Source organism: Zootoca vivipara, chromosome 13, assembly GCF_963506605.1.
Source record: "Zootoca vivipara chromosome 13, rZooViv1.1, whole genome shotgun sequence".
In the NCBI taxonomy this organism is placed as follows: Eukaryota; Metazoa; Chordata; class Lepidosauria; order Squamata; family Lacertidae; genus Zootoca; species Zootoca vivipara.
Genome location: NC_083288.1, coordinates 43565604 through 43583831, shown reverse-complemented (window position 1 = coordinate 43583831; position 18228 = coordinate 43565604). Strand labels below are relative to the sequence as shown.

General features: G+C 42.5%; 2 protein-coding genes across 2 annotated transcripts; both read right to left on the bottom strand.

Annotated features, from left to right (window-relative positions):
• Window positions 1-247: 247 nt before the first annotated feature.
• On the bottom strand, window positions 248-8849 carry LOC118095566 (vomeronasal type-2 receptor 26-like). Its single transcript, XM_060281312.1, has 2 exons — window positions 8222-8849; window positions 248-1149 (listed from the first exon to the last, which is right to left on the bottom strand). Exons 1-2 carry the CDS (start codon window positions 8847-8849, stop codon window positions 248-250), a joined length of 1530 nt encoding a protein of 509 aa, XP_060137295.1.
• A 5789-nt stretch (window positions 8850-14638) lies between these two features.
• LOC132592983 (vomeronasal type-2 receptor 26-like) lies at window positions 14639-16257 on the bottom strand. Its single transcript, XM_060281311.1, has 2 exons — window positions 16239-16257; window positions 14639-15540 (listed from the first exon to the last, which is right to left on the bottom strand). The coding sequence occupies exons 1-2, from the start codon at window positions 16255-16257 to the stop codon at window positions 14639-14641; spliced, it is 921 nt and encodes a 306-aa protein (XP_060137294.1).
• Between the last annotated feature and the right edge of the window lie 1971 nt (window positions 16258-18228).

Genomic DNA, 18228 nt, shown 5'->3' with positions numbered 1-18228 from the left:
ATGGATTTTCCTCTGCTGCTCAGAATGAGCAATGGATATCATCCATAGTTTTTTTCAAACACCTAATCCCAGTTAATCTGTACCTCATATGCAACTATGCTGGATATCAAGAACATAAATGATGAGACAATCTCTTATGTTATTTTGATTATTGAGGGTAACTTCCATTCATGAAAAACCACAGTGAAATTACCCTGCTAACAAGTCTACAGAATCTAAATAATTAAATAACAAACTATGCTGTTATTTACATCTTTCTCCGTATCAGCTGCTCTCTGTTATTCAGCTCAGGCCTCACCACAATAATGTAGCACTTAGGGGAAAAGATGCAACCCAGCAGGCCAGCACTGGAAGCCAAGATGGAGAAGATCTCCACAGCCACCATGTATTTTCCTCTGGTGCTCAGGTATGTGGGAATAAAGGAGAACCAAACACTGCAGAAGACCAGCATGCTGAAGGTGATGAACTTGGCTTCATTAAAGCTGTCAGGCAACTTCTTGGCTAAGAAGGCCACAGTCAAGCTGATAATGGCCAGGAAGCCCATGTAGCCTAAAACACAATAGAACATGAGAACTGACCCTTCATTACATAGTAATATAATTTCTTCACTCATTGAGTGCATGTCCACATCTGGGAATGGGGGAGAGGTTGCCAGCCAGAAGACACAGATTCCCATTTGAATCACAGAGCAGGAAAGGACAATGGAATAAGCCAGTTTTTTGCCTACCCATCTCCTGATCCTGGACCCTGGCTTGGTAGCCATGAATGCCAAAACCACTGAAATAGTCTTGGCCAAGATGCTGGAGAGGGCCACAGAGAAGACAATGCCAAAAGCCGTTTGTCTGAGTGGGCAAGTTGCCTTATTAGGCATTCCAATGAACATCAAAGAGCAAAGGAAACACAAGAGGAGGGAGATGAGGAGAATGTAAGTGAGGCTTCTGTTATTGGCTTTGACGATGGCAGTGTTCCGGTGCTTAATGAAAATGCCAAGTACCACAGCTGTGATCAGAGAGAATAAAAGCACAGAGAAAGTTGAAACAATGGCCAAAGTTTCACCAAAGCCTAGGATGTTCGGTTTCTTGGGAATGCACTCATTCTGCTCTTCATTTGGATATTGATCTTCCGGACACCTGGCACAGGTTTCCAAGCCTATAAAAGAAAAGAAAAAAAGATTGTATGACTATTGGAAACAATCCAGAATATGCTTAACAGGTTTTTTTTTTAAATCCTCTTACTTATGTCTTGTTGCATCAAAACAGATTTGGGGTAGAGCTATAGTAGTGGTTAATAACAATAAAATGCATTATTAAAATGTGTAAAATCTCCAAAGTGCCTTGTTCTTAGAGAAAAGATCATCAGTTCTATTCCATGCTCCCTTCTCCAAACCTTTAGTGTCTTCCATGACAGAATGCATGTACCATTCTTATGTATTGTTGCATTGAATTGGACCGAGAGGAGCTGCATTAAACATTCGAGAATATTATATGCAGTAATGTTTAGAATATCAATGTCCATAGATACAGTCTTGGGAAACTATAGATTAAGCTCCCTTCCTCATGGTATTCACTTTTGAATGTTAAGATAATTTATTTATAAGGTCAGCTTTTACTGAAACTGAAGTGAAATTATTCTACTATTGTTAATAAACAATATAAATTGAGACCAGACAGAGCAAACCCCACTGCTAATTTGCTCAGAATTTACTAAAATGTCTCATCTGTGCTAATATGGCATCTCTCACCCTTCTCATTTGAGAACATCCCACGAGGACATGGATCACAATCATAACAACAAAACTTCTTGCCCTCCTTCTTTTTCTTCTCATAACCAGGAAGGCAGTACGCATTACATAAGGAAAGGGGTGGCACCTGTCCAAAGAGACATGAAGAGGTTAAGAAAATGTTTCAGGGGATTTCATCTAACATCAGGTGATCTATCAGTAAATAAGAGGGCCAAAAATGTTAAATGTAGGATCCATATACTCAATATAAGAAAAAGAATATCTTCATCTTCCATATAAAAGGAAATGGGAATGTTATTTAGCAATTATTGGGTTAACAATCCTGAAAGCAAAATGGATGTGGGCATTAAAACTTTCCAAAAATGTTTATTAGTGTGAACCTGAAAGAGAACTATCTTACATCAATATTCCAATGGTACTTTACTTTATACGGAATTTATTTAGGCTGAAACAGGCACTGTTGGATGTAGAACGGAATTAACGCGGGTGGCGCTGTGGGTTAAACCACTGAGCCTAGGGCTTGCCAATCAGAAGGTCGGCGGTTCGAATCCCCACGACGGAGTGAGCTCCCGTTGCTTGGTCCCTGATCCTGCCAGCCTAGCAGTTCGAAAGCACTTCAAAGTGCAAGTAGATAAATAGGTACCGCTCCAAGCGGGAAGGTAAACGGCATTTCTGTGTGCTGCTGTGGTTTGCCAGAAGCGGCTTAGTCATGCTGGCCACATGACCTGGAAGCTGTATGCCCGCTCCCTTGGCCAATAATGCGAGATGAGCACAGCCATCCCAGAGTCGGTCATGACTGGACCTAACGGTCAAGGGTCCCTTTACCTTTCAATATTTTGAAGTTGTAAAATTATAATTCCTTTCTGGGCAGAAGTACTGAAGATGTCAATTGTTGTTGAACTTTACCCAGTGCTCTTTTTCTTTATAATATATATCCTCAAAGCAGGAGCAAACATATTGCCACTTTTAGTTCTAGTAAAACTGAGATCTGCTTGGGAGGATATTGATGCCTTCTGTGTTGAGGTGTGCCTAGGCTCCCCTGTGCCCTCGGAAGAGACCATGGAACAGAACTTCTAAAACTTTGCTTGTCATCACCTTTTGTGCTCCCCCTCGGCCATCAGGGTTGGGACTGCTCTGCTTCTCCTCCTGCCTTTCTTGGTCTGTCTGCCTGGCAGTCTTCCTCCCTCACTTTACATACCACCTGCTTACCTTCTATTTCTTGCAACTCCATCCACCACAGTCTCTTTTCTTCCCTCCAAGCTAAGCTTGGCACAACAGTGCCAACAGCTAACTAGGGATGTGAAACTGCACAGCTCCTCTGATGGCCAACGCCAGTGGTGTCATTGGTCAGGAGTTGGCTTCTCCTGTGGGCAGCAGCCTGAAGGAGGAGAAGGTGAAGGGACTCCACCTGCTGCTGATCAGCCTTCTTGCTCCTGAAGAGAACCAGCTGGTTCCAGCTTTCTTAAGCAGGCTTCCCATCCTCAGTCAGTTGCTGGAAACAACTTTTGTCATTCCTGATCAGACCTTGCTGCTGCTTCTTTCTCATGACCTTTGACCCTTTGGCTTTCTCGACCCCTGGATTGTCTGACTACATAAACTGAGATATTCCTGACCTTTCGACTGGACTGGACTGGAGCGTGTATATGGACTCTGCCTCCAGGCAAGTACCCCCCTGAGGTTTGGCTGGTTGGCTTGCTTCTCCATCCACTGAGCTCTGCCATGGCTGGCAGCAGAGGACTATGACAAGCACCTGGATTCCTCCACTGAGCCACTGAGAGGAGCCTGCATGCCTTGCCCTGCAGCCCATGGAGTACATCAATGAGCATCCGGGCTCCAAGCCACTCCAAGGAAGGCATGATTTTGCAGTTGCTCCTCCCGGGTCTGGGCCCGTGGCATGGCCAACCTGAAAATCTCCTGCATATGCCCCTGCTTCTATCATTCCAATTCAACCCTAGAGTCTCAAGCGGCATTTGAAAAACTCTAGTAGATTCCTGTGTTTATTCACAATGATACAGTTAGCCTAGCATTCTATCTAACACTGAGCGTTGTTCAAGAGCGCTGCCATGAACAAACAAGCATGTTGGATGACACTCTCTGATAGCCATTGGTCCTTCTTAGTTTGACAGTGTCTTTTTTGGCATTTTAATAATAATAATAATAATAATAATGATAACAATTTTTTATTTATACCCCGCCCTCCCCTGTCAGAACCGGGCTCAGGGCGGGTAACACCAATAAAATCACAATAAAACATAAAAAGCAATTAATTAAAATACAGATTAAAATACAATATTAAAATACAATATTAAAATTTAAAATGCAGCCTCATTTTAAGTAATCCATAAATCCAGCCACGAGGGAGGAAAACACAGGGGTCAGACTAAGTCCAGCCCAAAGGCCAGGCAGAACAGCTTTGTCTTGCAGGCCCTGCGGAAAGATGACAAATCCCACAGGGCCCTGGTCTCCTGTGAAAGAGCGTTCCACCAAGTTGGGGCCAATACTGAAAAGGCCCTGGCCCTAGTAGAGGCCAATCTAGCCACCTTATGGCTCGGGATCTCCAGAATATTGTTGTTTGGTGGACCTTAAGGTCCTCCGCAGGGCATACCAGGAGCGGCGGTCCCGTAGGTACGGGGGTCCCAAGCCGCATAGGGCTTTAAAGGTCAGAACCAGCACCTTAAACCTGATCCTGTACTCCACCGGGAGCCAGTGCAGCTGTTAAAGCACTGGATGAATGTGATCCCGTGGCCGGGACCCCGTAAGGAGCCTCGCTGCGGCATTCTGCACCCGCTGGAGTTTCTGGGTCAGCTTCAAGGGCAGCCCCGCGTAGGGCGAGTTACAATAATCAAGCCTGGAGGTGACCGTCACATGGATCACTGTGGCCAGATCAGGGCGAGAGAGGTAAGGGACCAACTCCTTGATACGGCGGAGATGGGAAAATGCCACCTTAGCTGTGGCTGCAACCTGCGCCTCCATGGAAAGGGAATCGTCGAAGGTTACACCCAAACTCTTGACAGAAGGTGCTGGCACTAATTGAGCCCCTGCCAGATATGGAAGTTGGCCCCCCAACCCCATATCGTCCCGACCCAGCCAGAGGACCTCTGTCTTCAAAGGATTTAGCTTCAACCGGCTCTCACGTAGCCTCCAGCCACAGCTTCCAAGCACTTGGTCAGTGTGTCCGGGGCTGAGGCAGGGCGGTTGTCCATCAACAGATAGATCTGGGTGTCATCAGCATATTGATGACAACCCAGCCCAAAACTCCGGACAATCTGGGCAAGGGGGCGCATAAAGATATTAAAAATCATCAGGGAAAGGATTGCATCTTGCGGGACTCCACACACCAAGGAGTGCCGCGGCGACAACTCCCTCCCTAGCGCCACCCTCTGTCCCCGACCAAAGATAAAGGAATGCAGCCATTGTTGGACTGTGCCCTGAATCCCCACGTCGGCAAGGCGGTGGTCTAAAAGTTCGTGATCGACCATATCAAAGGCTGCTGACAAATCTAAAAGAATCGGCAGTCCTGACGCACCTTGATCCAGCTGTCTACGGAGATCATCTGTTAAGGTGACCAGAGCTGTCTCGGTCCCATGACCAGGGACTGAGGAATGAGTTATTAGTAGCAGTGTTTGTAGTGGGCAGCAATTGTGAATGGTTTATGATGTGCTGTATGGGTGGGTGACGATTACAGACACTATGTAAGATGTATGTTAGAGGAGTTTTGTTATTAAACCATGCAAATATATATTTGCATTTCTTCAGTGATTCCATCTGTGTGGTCTACTCTGCACGCACTCTGTCGCATTTTGCTAATGCCCCAAAATGCCACCCCTATGTGCAGTGATTTCCTTACCTGAGTGAAGACTCTGTGCCATTGGATTCTGTCCCCATTTATGGTGAGCTCTTTTCCAGGAGGGGCCTGAGGATCCAGCTTTCCTACTTTGACCCTGACATAGGAAGTATTTGGGAAAGTGACCAAGTTTGTAATATCAAATCCACCTGCTAATTCTCTGTGTTCATTGAATGTAACTTCATCCCCAGCACTGTTGTTGAATGAGATCCTCTGCAGGAATGAGTGCAGCTAGGTGGAAAGAGAATCAAAAGGTCTATGAAGTGTTGTAATAGTCTAAGATAATTTAGTAGTTTTCCTGGAAGAATATAAGTTCTTTTCCTCCAGGAGTTCACCACTTCAGTTCCCAATGGAGGGGACCCAAATTTCAGCAGGGAAATCGTGAATCAGTGTAAACTCAACAGTCATGAGATATGCACATAAAGGCTGTAGACCTTTCAGAGTAGCCTTTGTTAAGATTCAAGCTATAGAAGAGATTTTAGATGATGGGCAAAAAAAGGGCTAAGAGCTTATGTTCTCAAGATATTATATTAATGCAACGTAGAAACATTTAGCTATGTACACTACTAAAAGACTCCTGCTGAAAAATGCGGGATCAGCAGCTGCACGGCACCGGAAGTCACTTCTACGCATGTCTAAACATGCATAGAAGCAACCTCCTGTGCCGGCGCTGCCTGATTTCCAGTGCCCAGACATGGGCAGAGCGGCACCCGAAATGGAGCCTCCCTGGCAGGTAGGAAATATGGGGGATTTCCGGGATTTGCTTCTATTCGGGATAACAGCGGGAAACGGATTAAAATCCGAGGGTTTCCCGCGAAAAAAGGGAGACTTGGCAGCTATGAAAAGAGAACATATATAAAATGATGTACAGATGGTCCGTCACCCCAGCCAAACTATCCATAATGTATAAAATGGCAAATAAGAACTGCTGGAAATGTGAAATTAAGGAGGGAGACTTTGTCCACATATGGTGGAAATGCAATAAAATCAAAAGATTCTGGAAAGACATTTACAATGAGCTCAATACAATCTTTAGATATACTTTCAAAAAAGTACCAGAGGCATTTCTGCTGGGAATGGTTGGGGCAGACATTGAAAAAAATGATCAAAAATTCTTCCTCTATGGGACAACAGGGGCAAGAATTATACTGGCATGGGTGTGAAAACAGAAACAAATACCCACAGTCGAGGACTGGCAGCAGAAAATGATTGAATATATGGAAATAGCAAATTTAAGTGCAAAAATATGGCAGCAGGGCAACAAAACTTATCAAAAAGAAGGGGGATTTTTTTTAGATTATATCAATAAAACGTGTTAATAGAAAGATTGCAAGTGGAATGAATCAAACCTCATAACATATTTTGAAAATTCTATTCATTATAATAAGGATAATAGCATGGTAAAATACTATAAACAGACTTTATGATTTATGAATTTAATTAACAAACAATGTAAAACAGATTAATTTTTTACAGAAACAGTGTGTAGAGATGTAATTAAATATACGTAAATTGTAAAACAATGCGCAAAAAGAAGTGATGATATAAAGAAGACAAAAGACGGAGGAAAGGAAGCCAGCTCTAAGGAGCAAGAGAAATATAATTTGTAAATAGAAATTGTATCCTAGTATGTATAAAATTGAAAACCAATAAAAAAAACCCAAATAAAACACATTTAGCTATAGCCCACATGTTAGGCGCTTGAGTTTATTAATTCAGGGCATCCATGATTTCTGTATGAGTGTAGCTATATGTTGCTCTGTATTAGTTACAGTGCATTTAGTCAATGTATGCCCTCTTCTGATAACCAACAAACCTCTTTTTGTGCAGTGTTGTGTGAGTATAGGTTCCTGGGTAATAAGATTTATTTAGGACACACAGTAGAGCAGTGTGCAATTGTTCCCTCATATAAAAGTCCTCACCTCTAAAGGGAATATATTCTAGGTGGATATGTGAAGGGGCTCCCTCAGCATTCAATGGCAGATTGGTTACAACCTTTGCCACACCTCTAGATGTACTGGACTCTTCCACTAGTAATCACATATCCAACACAAGTGGAGGGCATCAGCTCTTGGCTACAGCATGTCACACCACAGGACATAAGAAGTGAGAGGGGCTTTGTTGAAGATACTTACAAAATGTCCCTAGAATTCATGTTCTCCTAGAAGAAAGGCAGCCTCCCACTGAAAAAGAATTTTTACTTTAATGGAAGTCAGGCAGGGCAAATTCAAGGAAATATTTTCCAGAATCATAGGATCATGTAACTGTGGCATTGGAAGGGATCACAATAAAATCAGCTAATGTTTATTTTGATGTATTAAGGTTTATAATTTTCCTTATTTACTTATACAATATGAGTTGGCATTTATTTATATCAATGGAGTGCGCAAAACTGAGCAGGTTATACAGTAAAGACTTTGTAACAGGAAACCCTACCTGCCAAGGCTCTACATTCTGAGGAAAGAGTCTGTTTCCGCCCTTTATCCTTTTGCAGGTGGCTTCAGATGAGCACCTAATATGTAAAGCTTGTGCCAGAGCATAGACAGCATTATAGATACTGTAGCTGTGGCCGGTCATGCTCATTTCAAAAAACGGTGCAGGGAGACTCTCCAGCAACTCCTCTCCAGAACATGTACCCATAGTGTCTGCCATTGCAGTGTCGTTTGAAAGTGAACAACCAAAGGCTTGTTCCCAGAAATCATTGATAAAACCATCTGCATCTTGTCCAGAAGGCTTTACACCCTGCAGAAAGTCTGAGAAGTCTTGAATCTCCTTGGAGTGAATCGTAATGGAGATAGCACCTTCGAGCATTTGTATATTAGGGTCCATAAGTTTTCCTAACATATTTGATATGAAATCTATCTGAGCTGCGGTAATCCATACTTTCCCTTCAGGTTGTTTCCCCACAGATTGATGAAGTATTAGCTGAATCATATTCCTTGCGATTATAACACTTGTAAGCCACACAATAGATGTACTTTCTCCATATATAACAACTGCATTTGCTTTGCTTTTCATGAAAGTTTTTGAGAAAATCTTTGTTTGATCCACCATATCAAGCACGTTACCGGAGAATTGCACATAGTATTCCGTTCTTTCTGTGAACGCTGAACAGATTCCATTCTTGAGAAACATTGGTTCAATGATCTGCAAGAATTGTTCCCCAGCTTCATTAGCTGCAGTGATGAGCCCAACCCATTTCCATTTGAAATGCAGAAGTAACTGGATAATTCCCTTGTACTGAAGATCTTCATTGGGGACCATGCGATAAAAGGAAGCAAACTTGATGGGATCATTTATGGCCAGTTCAAATGAACCGTATGAAATCTGAAAAAGGAAATAGCCAAACCTTTCCAAGTGGAAACAAGAATTCACAACACACTCATTTATCTGAATATAAATCCTGTATATCCCATATTTACTCATCTTTGACAGCACCGACCCCTTTTTACATAGAAACAATGTTGCTCATTGGTTTTTGTAGATATTAATTCCTAATATTTAGGGAGTCATCACAGCTGCATACTTGTACACATGGATTCTCTCCCAGAACAGGAGAGCTTTTGTCCTTGCACTGCCTTCAACAATAATGCTTGCAGGATTGAAATACAGTGGTACCTTTGGTTAAGAACTTAATTCGTTCCGAAGGTCCGTTCTTAACATGAAACTCTTCTTAACCTGAAACACCACTTTAGCTAATGGGGCCTCCTCCTGCCTCCACGCCACTGGATGACAATTTCTGTTCTCATCCTGAAGAAAAGTTCTTAACACCTAAAGCGTTTGTAACCCGAGGTACCACTATAATTTGAGCCCATCAAAGTGCCCCATTTATCAAACTGGAACTTTTCGAATAATCCTCCACTAAATATATTAAACACATATCTTTGGGAACTTGGCTCTCTGATAATAGTTGGTTTATGCACATACTAACCCCTTCAAATATAACAATATATTGCAACCATGTCCCTTTTTTGACTTGATATTTATGAATCAACATCTTCCTAGTAGGAGTGTAGAGTGAACTACAGCATGAAATACCTATTTTTTGAAACCTCCAGTATATTGTACCTGTGGAATCTTGTAGAGACCTAAGACGTCTGCCATGGATGAGGAGGTGTCAGAGCTAAGTCCCCCAATGACTCCGACTACTTTTATATGAATGCCACATATGTAGTTGGGGACAAAGTGATGTGATTTAAAGAGCAGATCCAGAGTGGTTCGGTAGGTCGTCCTTGAATTAAAATAGCTATCATAGATGTGGAATCCAAGAGTGGCATTGGGCAAGATCTTGGGATTCTCATTGATCTCATCAACAGCAAACACCAAGGCGAGGATGTGTTGGTAGAACTTTCTAACCACCCTACAAATAAAGTTTATTATTATTCTATAGAGAATTAAACAGTACCCAACATCTAGATGTGAGAGTTTCAACTGCCTCTGTTAAATCTTATTGTAAATATTGAAATTGCTTTGTGCTCTTAGAATTAATGTTTGGATCTCTCTTCCACCTGATCCAGATTTTTTAATATATCTGAACCTATAGATTTAGAAGAGATATTTACTTACTAAGCTTCAGGTTTTTTAACCATATTCCTGTTTATAACTAGAAACAAGAACTGCGCCACATGGCTATGCTACAGTTATTGAAATCAGTTCTATATCCCTTTGTCAGTACGTAGCTGTCCCTAGCAATAGAAATTGCTATGAAATTAAAATAAAGGAATTTGCAGCTGCCATTTAAATATGAAGAATGCCCAGTGATGAGCTAGTAGTGATGATGGTAAAAGGGATTTCATCCAAATATTATTAAGTGCATCTAAAGCCCTAATTGTTTTCAATGTGTTTTAGACATGATTTCAATTTTATACCATCCTTCAACATAGCAGCTCAAGCTGGATATCACAGCTCTCTTTCCTCCCCTTGCATACTCATGAAAGCCCCTTGGTTGTAGTTGGCCAAGAAAATGGAGATATGAACCCAGATCTCCCCAATGCAAGTCTGCCATGCTAAATTACTGTGGGCAGGAGAATCAATGGCTAGAGAGCAAGTGGTAGTGATCTGAAACTGAATCAGCTCAAACATGGCTGAGGTTTCATTTCTGCACCTTGAACGTGGAAGGGAAGGAGCGGTCATGAAGACAGCATACTTCTTCAGTACAGCTGTGTCCACAACTAGCTGTTCGGAAGAGCTTTTCAATGTTGAATATTCTTTTGTTATCTGGCCACGAGAGCATCTCTTTTACCTGTATAATGTTTGCAGTCTGTTGCTACATCTTTGGAAGCACTTTAGGGATGGAATCAGTCTCAGACAGAATTGCATAATACAGTGGAGCCAGTCAAATGGTATGTAGTTCACTCTCTGTTCCATTTTTGCTGGATCAGTTTTTATTATTGTGGCCAGAGGATGTAGTGAATGTGCTTGAAGAAATGAAGTTGTCAAACTGACCCCTTGACCCTTGCCTCTCTTGGCTGTTTTAATGGAGCTTTATAGGATTGACTGGCAGTGCAAGACCTGGGTACTATGGCACCATGTTCGACGCCGAAAATTTGCACCCACCTAGACCTTGCATTGCCTTCCCTTAGGAAGGAGTCGCAAGGCTTTGGCAGGGTCCCAGAGTCTTTCAACCTAGTTCCCAAAACTGAACAATTACTAACAACTAGGCTTTGTGAAGGAGGCAGGAGGACACCAGGACCTTGTCAGATCCTCATGGCCTTCTCCCTAAGCCTGGCTTAACCGGCTTTGAGGCAGTGCTCCCATGGCTCTGTGTCGGATGCATGCACACTGCTCTCACAACCTTAATTCTGCCTCATTGACTGCGGAAGTTCAGTGAGTTATCTATGCTTCATTGGAGGATGGAGAGATACCGTCCAACATGAAGCAGGTTGTGGTGTGTCCCCTCTTTACTCTGAGCCAAGAATAAAAAATACTTATGAATACTTACCACTGTTTCTTTAAATAAATTATAAATAATTTTCTCATAGAATTTTTTCCAAAGCAAAAGTACCTTCTAGATGGATATGAATGTATACAGAATAAAGGAAAAAATCTTAAGGTCCAATTACTTACAGTGGATTGCCAATAAAGAGGTGAGATGGGTGTTCATGGAAGGAAATGCTGGGGGATACATAATGGATATGGGACCCTATCCCACCAATGATAAGGTCACCTGGTTCATACCACTCATGTTTTATATGCACAGGGTTATTTTTGCTGCAAACAACAGTGTGCGCTTTGGGCACCATACTGGGAAGCAGCAGAAGCAGCAGCAACAACAACATCCTGATCCCAAATAACATTCTACTCTCCTTTGCCTCTCTACAATATTTTTACTATCATTAGCCTGACTTGAATAGGATGGATTTGGTGACAGCCGACTTTGGAAATTCAGTTCTTAAAGGGGCAGGTATCCACTTTCACTGTTACGAAGAAATGCATTGAATGCTAAATAATATAGAGTGATTTAAAACCTGACCTATACAATGAAAGAGGGAAACTCAGTAAAATAAGAGAGCCTGACCTCCTCTGTCCTCCCTTACCATAGCTGTCAATGGAACCCTGGGGTGCTTTTAATCATTTCAGATTTTGTTTTTGATTCTTTATTTTTCATTGTGCCTTCTGGTGCTTTGCCAGGTGAACTGATTATAGTAATTTTAATAATTACAAGTCTGATAAACTTTTGTGCAATGTTTTTGGCTCTATGGAGCATCAGCAATGGGAAGATTTCCAAAGTAAACATATCTGTCACACCCCAGAATCATAGATTAGGAAGAGTCTTCCAAGGTCATCAAGTCCTATAGGCTTGAGCTAATGCAGGACATCCAGAATGACAAACAAAAAGAAAAACACCCCACCTGTAGGCAGGCATCCATCTCCCCCCCCCCAATTCCCCTGTCAAAATGTGCTTAGAAGGGAGCCAACTGCATCCCGGTATGGTTCCTCTTTATCACATACACATCCCAACAAGACAATGACAAAAACCCATGAATTGCATAGAAATCAATATGGCCAACCTGACCCGAAAAACCCACCCATCCCACTCACAAACGAAACAAAGACCACCACAGCCAACGACAAATGAAAAATCACACCCTAGGCCAACCCCAACCTCTCAACGCCTAACTCCTTTTTGAAAGAGCACATATATACAGTTTGAAGCAGAGTGACATGCTTAGGAACAACTGTGCCATCGTCTTTTATTTTAGTAAGACGTAGTAATTCCAAAGCCTAGGTGGTATATCACTGTCAGGCAGTGATAGGCAGTATTTTCCCCTCCAGATATTTCTGGATTACAGCTTCCATAATCAATGATAATAATAGCCAATTGTAAGCTGATGTGAGCTGTAGTCCAGCAACATCTGGAGAACAAGAGATTGGCTTCCCTTGGTGTAAGGAATGTTTGGAAGGCAGACCTTTGCCTCTGCGTTGCTCCTTGACCCTGCGACTGCCTGCTGCTGGACCCTCAGCCCTGCACATGATCCTGCTTCTACACCACCATCTTGCCTCTGGTCCTGATGTCCTCAGCCAGGGCTTCAACCGCCCGCCGACCGGACCGTGACAGCCATCGTCTGTTATTCTCATCAAAAAAAATGATGAGATGAGCAGAGAAGGGAGGGTCATAGCTCACTAGCATCTTAGATGGCACAAGGCTTTTACATTCTCTGGGGAAGACATAGCTGATGAGCAGAAAGGTCTCAGACTATACACAATTTTCCCAGGCTAGAGCCTGTCTCCACTTCTTGCCTGATATTTCTTCCCAACAGCAACACACCATACAACCCAAACTGTCCAAATTCTTCCAGAATTTGGTCAGAGACTTGGTTGAGTGTAGTGCATGGCCCTGATATATGGAGCAATACTTTCGCTCAATATAAGGCAGCTTGCAAAGTGCCCTTTCCCCTTTTCTCTATCTGCAGTTTCGTACGCAGCTCAACATCTGCTCAGGAGTTTAAGAATTTATTGGGAAAGTGGATACAGCAAAAGTAGGGTAAGGGAAGGTGTAGGCATTCAGATTGTTGGATATGTTGGATTTCATCCATAGTTTCATTCATACACATAGTCCCAGTTCATATCCACCTCATATGTAACTATGTTGGATACGAAGAACATACATGATACGGCAATCTCTTCTGTTATTTTGACCCCCACATCTGACACTGGACAGAAAGGTAACAGAGCCTAACTCCCAACATATACTACAATCTCTTCTGTCATTTATACTTTGCTCCGTATCAACTTGTCTCTATTATTCACAGTACGGGAATCCCAGTACGTTTCCGAGCACAATTCAAAGTGTTGGTGCTGACCTTTAAAGCCCTAAATGGCCTTGGTCCAGTATACCTGAAGGAGCGTCTCCTCCCCCATCGTTCTACCCGGACACTGAGGTCCAGCGCCGAGGGTCTTCTGGTGGTTCCCTCGCTGCGAGAAGCCAAGTTACAGGGAACCAGGCAGAGGGCCTTCTCAGTAGTGGCACCCACCCTGTGGAATACCCTCGCACCAGAGGTCAAAGAGAACAACAATTACCAGACCTTTAGAGTGACATGCTTAGTAACAACTGTGCCATTGTCAGGAGTATGGGCAGGAGTCAGGCTCTGGGGCCTGTAGTGCTTTGCAGGACTGGGGCCTGCCTCAGCTTGTGCTGGAGAAGCAAGGAGTGCATCTCAAGGCAGCCCTGTTTAGGGAAGCTTTTAATGTTTGATGGAATTCTGTATTCATTATAATAATAAATTATTATTATTATTATTATTATTATTATTATTATTATTATTATTATTATAGAAAGCCAGTACTGGAAGCCAAGATGGAGAAAATCTCCACAGCCACCATGCATTTTCCTCTGGTGCTCAGAATGAGCTATGGATATCATCTATAGTTTTTTCATACACCTAATCCCAGTTCATTTACACCTCATATGCAACTCTGCTGGATATCAAGAACATAAACGATGCTACAATCTATTCTGTTATATTGATCATTACAGGTAATTACCACAGTGAAATTACCCTGCTAACAAGTCTGATGAATCTAAAAAATGAAATGACAAACTCTACTGTTATTTACATCTTTCTCCGTATCAGCTGCTCTCTGTTATTCAGCTCAGGCCTCACCACAATAATGTAGCATTTAGGGGAAAAGATGCAACCCAGCAGCCCAGCACTGGAAGCTAAGATGGAGAAGATCTCCACAGCCACCATGTATTTTCCTCTGGTGCTCAAGTATGTGGGAATAAAGGAGAACCAAACACTGCAGAAGACCAGCATGCTGAAGGTGATGAACTTGGCTTCGTTGAAGCTGTCCGGCAACTTCCTGGCTAAGAAGGCTACAGTGAGGCTGATAATGGCCAGGAAACCCATGTAGCCCAAAACACAATAGAACATGAGGACTGACCCTTCATTGCATAGTAATATAATTTGTTCACTCATTGAGTGCATATCCACATCTGGGAATGGAGCAGAGGTTGCCAGCCAGAAGACACAGATTCCTACTTGAATCACAGAGCAGGAAAGGACAATGGAATAAGCCAGTTTTTTGCCTACCCATCTCCTGATCCTGGATCCTGGCTTTGTAGCCATGAATGCCAAAACCACTGAAATAGTCTTGGCCAAGATGCTGGAGAGGGCCACAGAGAAGACAATGCCAAAAGCAGTTTGTCGGAGTGGGCAGGTTGCCTTATTAGGCATTCCAATGAACATCAAAGAGCAAAGGAAACACAAGAGGAGGGAGATGAGGAGAATGTAAGTGAGGCTTCTGTTATTGGCTTTGACGATGGCAGTGTTCCGGTGCATAATGAAAATGCCAAGTACCATAGCTGTGATCAGAGAGAATAAAAGCACAAAGAAAGTTGAAACCATGGCCAAAGTTTCACCAAAGCCTAGGACGTTCGGTTTCTTGGGAATGCACTGATCCTGCTCTTCATTTGGATATTGATCAGGAGGACATCTGGCACAGGTTTCTAACCCTAAAAAAGAAAAAAAGATTGTATCACTATTGGAAACAATCCAGAATATGCTTAACAGTTTTTTTTTTAATTCCTCTTGCTTATGACTTGTTGCATCAAAACAGATTTGGGGTGGAGCTACAGTAGTGATTAATAACAATAAAATGCATTATTAAAATGTGTAAAATCAAGAAAATGTGAAGAAGAAGAAGAAGAAGAAGAAGAAGAAGAAGAAGTCCAAAAGTGCCTTGTTCTTAGAGAAAAGACCACCAGTTCTATTCCATGCTCCCTTCTCCAAACCTTTAATGTCTTCCAGGACAGAATGCATGTACCAATCTTATGTATTGTTGCATTGAATCAGACCGGGAGGAGCTGCATTAAACATTCAAGAATATTATATGCAGTAATGTTTAGAATATCTATGTACGTAGATACAGCGATGGAAAATTATAGATTAAGCTCTCTTCCTCCTGGTATTCAATCTTGAAGGTTAAGGGCAACAACTAGAACACCCATCAGGGTGCCTCCTAATCCAAGTCAGCGGATTAATAAATTATCTTAATAAATTATCTAAACCTCGCGTTTACTGCGATTGAAGCAAAATTATTCTACTATTGTTAATAAGCAATATAAATTGAGACCAGACAGAGCAAACCCCACTGCTGATTTGCCCAGAATTTACTAACATGTCTCTTATGTGCTAATATGGCATCTCTCACCCTTCTCATCTGAGAACATCCCACGAGGACATGGATCACAATCATAACAACAAAACTTCTTGCCCTCCTTCTTTTTCTTCTCATAACCGGGAAGGCAGTTGGCATTACATAATGAAAGGGGTGGCACCTATCCAAAGAGACATGAAGAGGTTAAGATTAAGAAAATGTTCACTTCCGGCCACCGCAAGCGCTGAAACCGGCGGGGTTTGCCTCGAGCTCCGAGGCAACCCGGCTTCGCGAGGGGGGGGGGAAGGTGAGATAGCGCCTCACCTCCCCAAAAGAGCCCCAGGTTGAGCATCCTGGGGACGAACAAGCTCAGCGGACTCCCAAAAGCATGACCCCTCAACTCCCCAGTAAGCCTTAGAGCACCGGAGAGAGTCTGAGTGGAAGTCGCGGGGGCCATCTTGAGCGAAACGGTCACCCTTGCGAAGGGAAGCTACGTGGCGGCAGCGGAGAGCGGTGGATTTCTTCCTTTTTTCAAGTATGGATTTTACATTCGAACCTGTTAGCAAATAGCTGCATATGGAAATAATTATTGAAAAAATCAAGAATTGGCTGCAGGGGGTGATTTAAAAAGGGAGTCGATTACCCCCCCCCTTTGAGAGACTGCAAAGCAATGAAATAATCCCAAGCTGGTAAAATGGGATACATCGAATTTACCGGAAAGTGGACTCAAAAACCCTCCTTTGTAGCAGGCACAGGGGAGAGGATTGATTAAGTGGAAGATCCTGCAAAATGATGATTTATTAAAAGAAAGTACTTCTGGAAGCTGGTCCCGGGTTTCCGGATGTGTCAGTGAATGGTGCTTAGATTTTGGCAATAACCTCCGGGAAATACTGGCTAAAGAATTGGAAGAAACATTCAGAACCTGGTTAGGCACCCAAGGAGTTAGTTTGAAGCCAGAAGATGTGGAACGAGCTCATCGTTTGCAAGGGCCCAAGGGAAGAAAAGGCCCCACAGATGTAATAATCAAATTTTCAAGAGAGAAGTTGCAACAACAGACCTTCCAGACCTTGAAGAAAATTAAAGAGTTGAGTTTCCAAGGAAAAAGAGTATGGGTAAAGCGAGACTTCTGCCAGGCTACTTTAAGGCAAAAAAGCCAAATGAAACCTTATGCACAAAAACTGCATAATAACAATATAAAGTTTTCCTGGGTATACCCTGCCTCTATACTTATTTTTAAAGATGGAAAGAGGCTTATAGCTAAGAACCCAACAGAGGCTGGGACTTTGCTGACTCAGCTGGGAATCGAAGTGCATGAGTTGCTGATCCAGGAAATGGAGGAGGAGATGGAAGAGGTGGACCCAGGAGAAGGACCCTCAGGAGAAGCTCCAACAGGACCAGAGAAAAGACCAAGAACACACTCGGAAGTGGAGAGAGGGGATGAAATTTCTTCCCCAATATATTTTCTCTTCCACGGGGGGGGGTTAAAGAGTAGTAAGAAAAAAATTCCTCAGCTAAACGGTCACAAAAATCAAAACAACAAAGAATATGGTTAACTCAATTAAAATTATTTCACTGAATGTCAATGGTCTTACATCCAACCTAAAACGCTATAGGTTATCTAGGTTCGCCAGAGAACAAAGAGCTGATATAATGTGTCTTCAAGAAACCCACAAACCAAAAAAAGACAAAAAGCCACTATTTAATGACCCAGCCTGGGAGGTATTAGCAGAAGCAAGGAGTAAAGCGAAAGCAAGAGGGGTGGCAGTCCTGGTAAATAGGAGAATAGACATTAAGATAACAGAGATGGTGCTAGACAGGGAAGGTAGATTTATGCTGGTCAAAGCTAAAATGGAAAACAAAGTGCTAACAATTGTAAACATATATGCTCCAAACAAAAGGCAGAATAAATTCCTAATTAAAATACTTAAAAAAAATCCACCAGTTCTCAGAGGGTGAAATTATTATAGCAGGTGATTTGAATATGGATATCACAAAAAATAAAACAATTCTATTGAGTAAATGGGGATTGCAAGAAGCACATGAA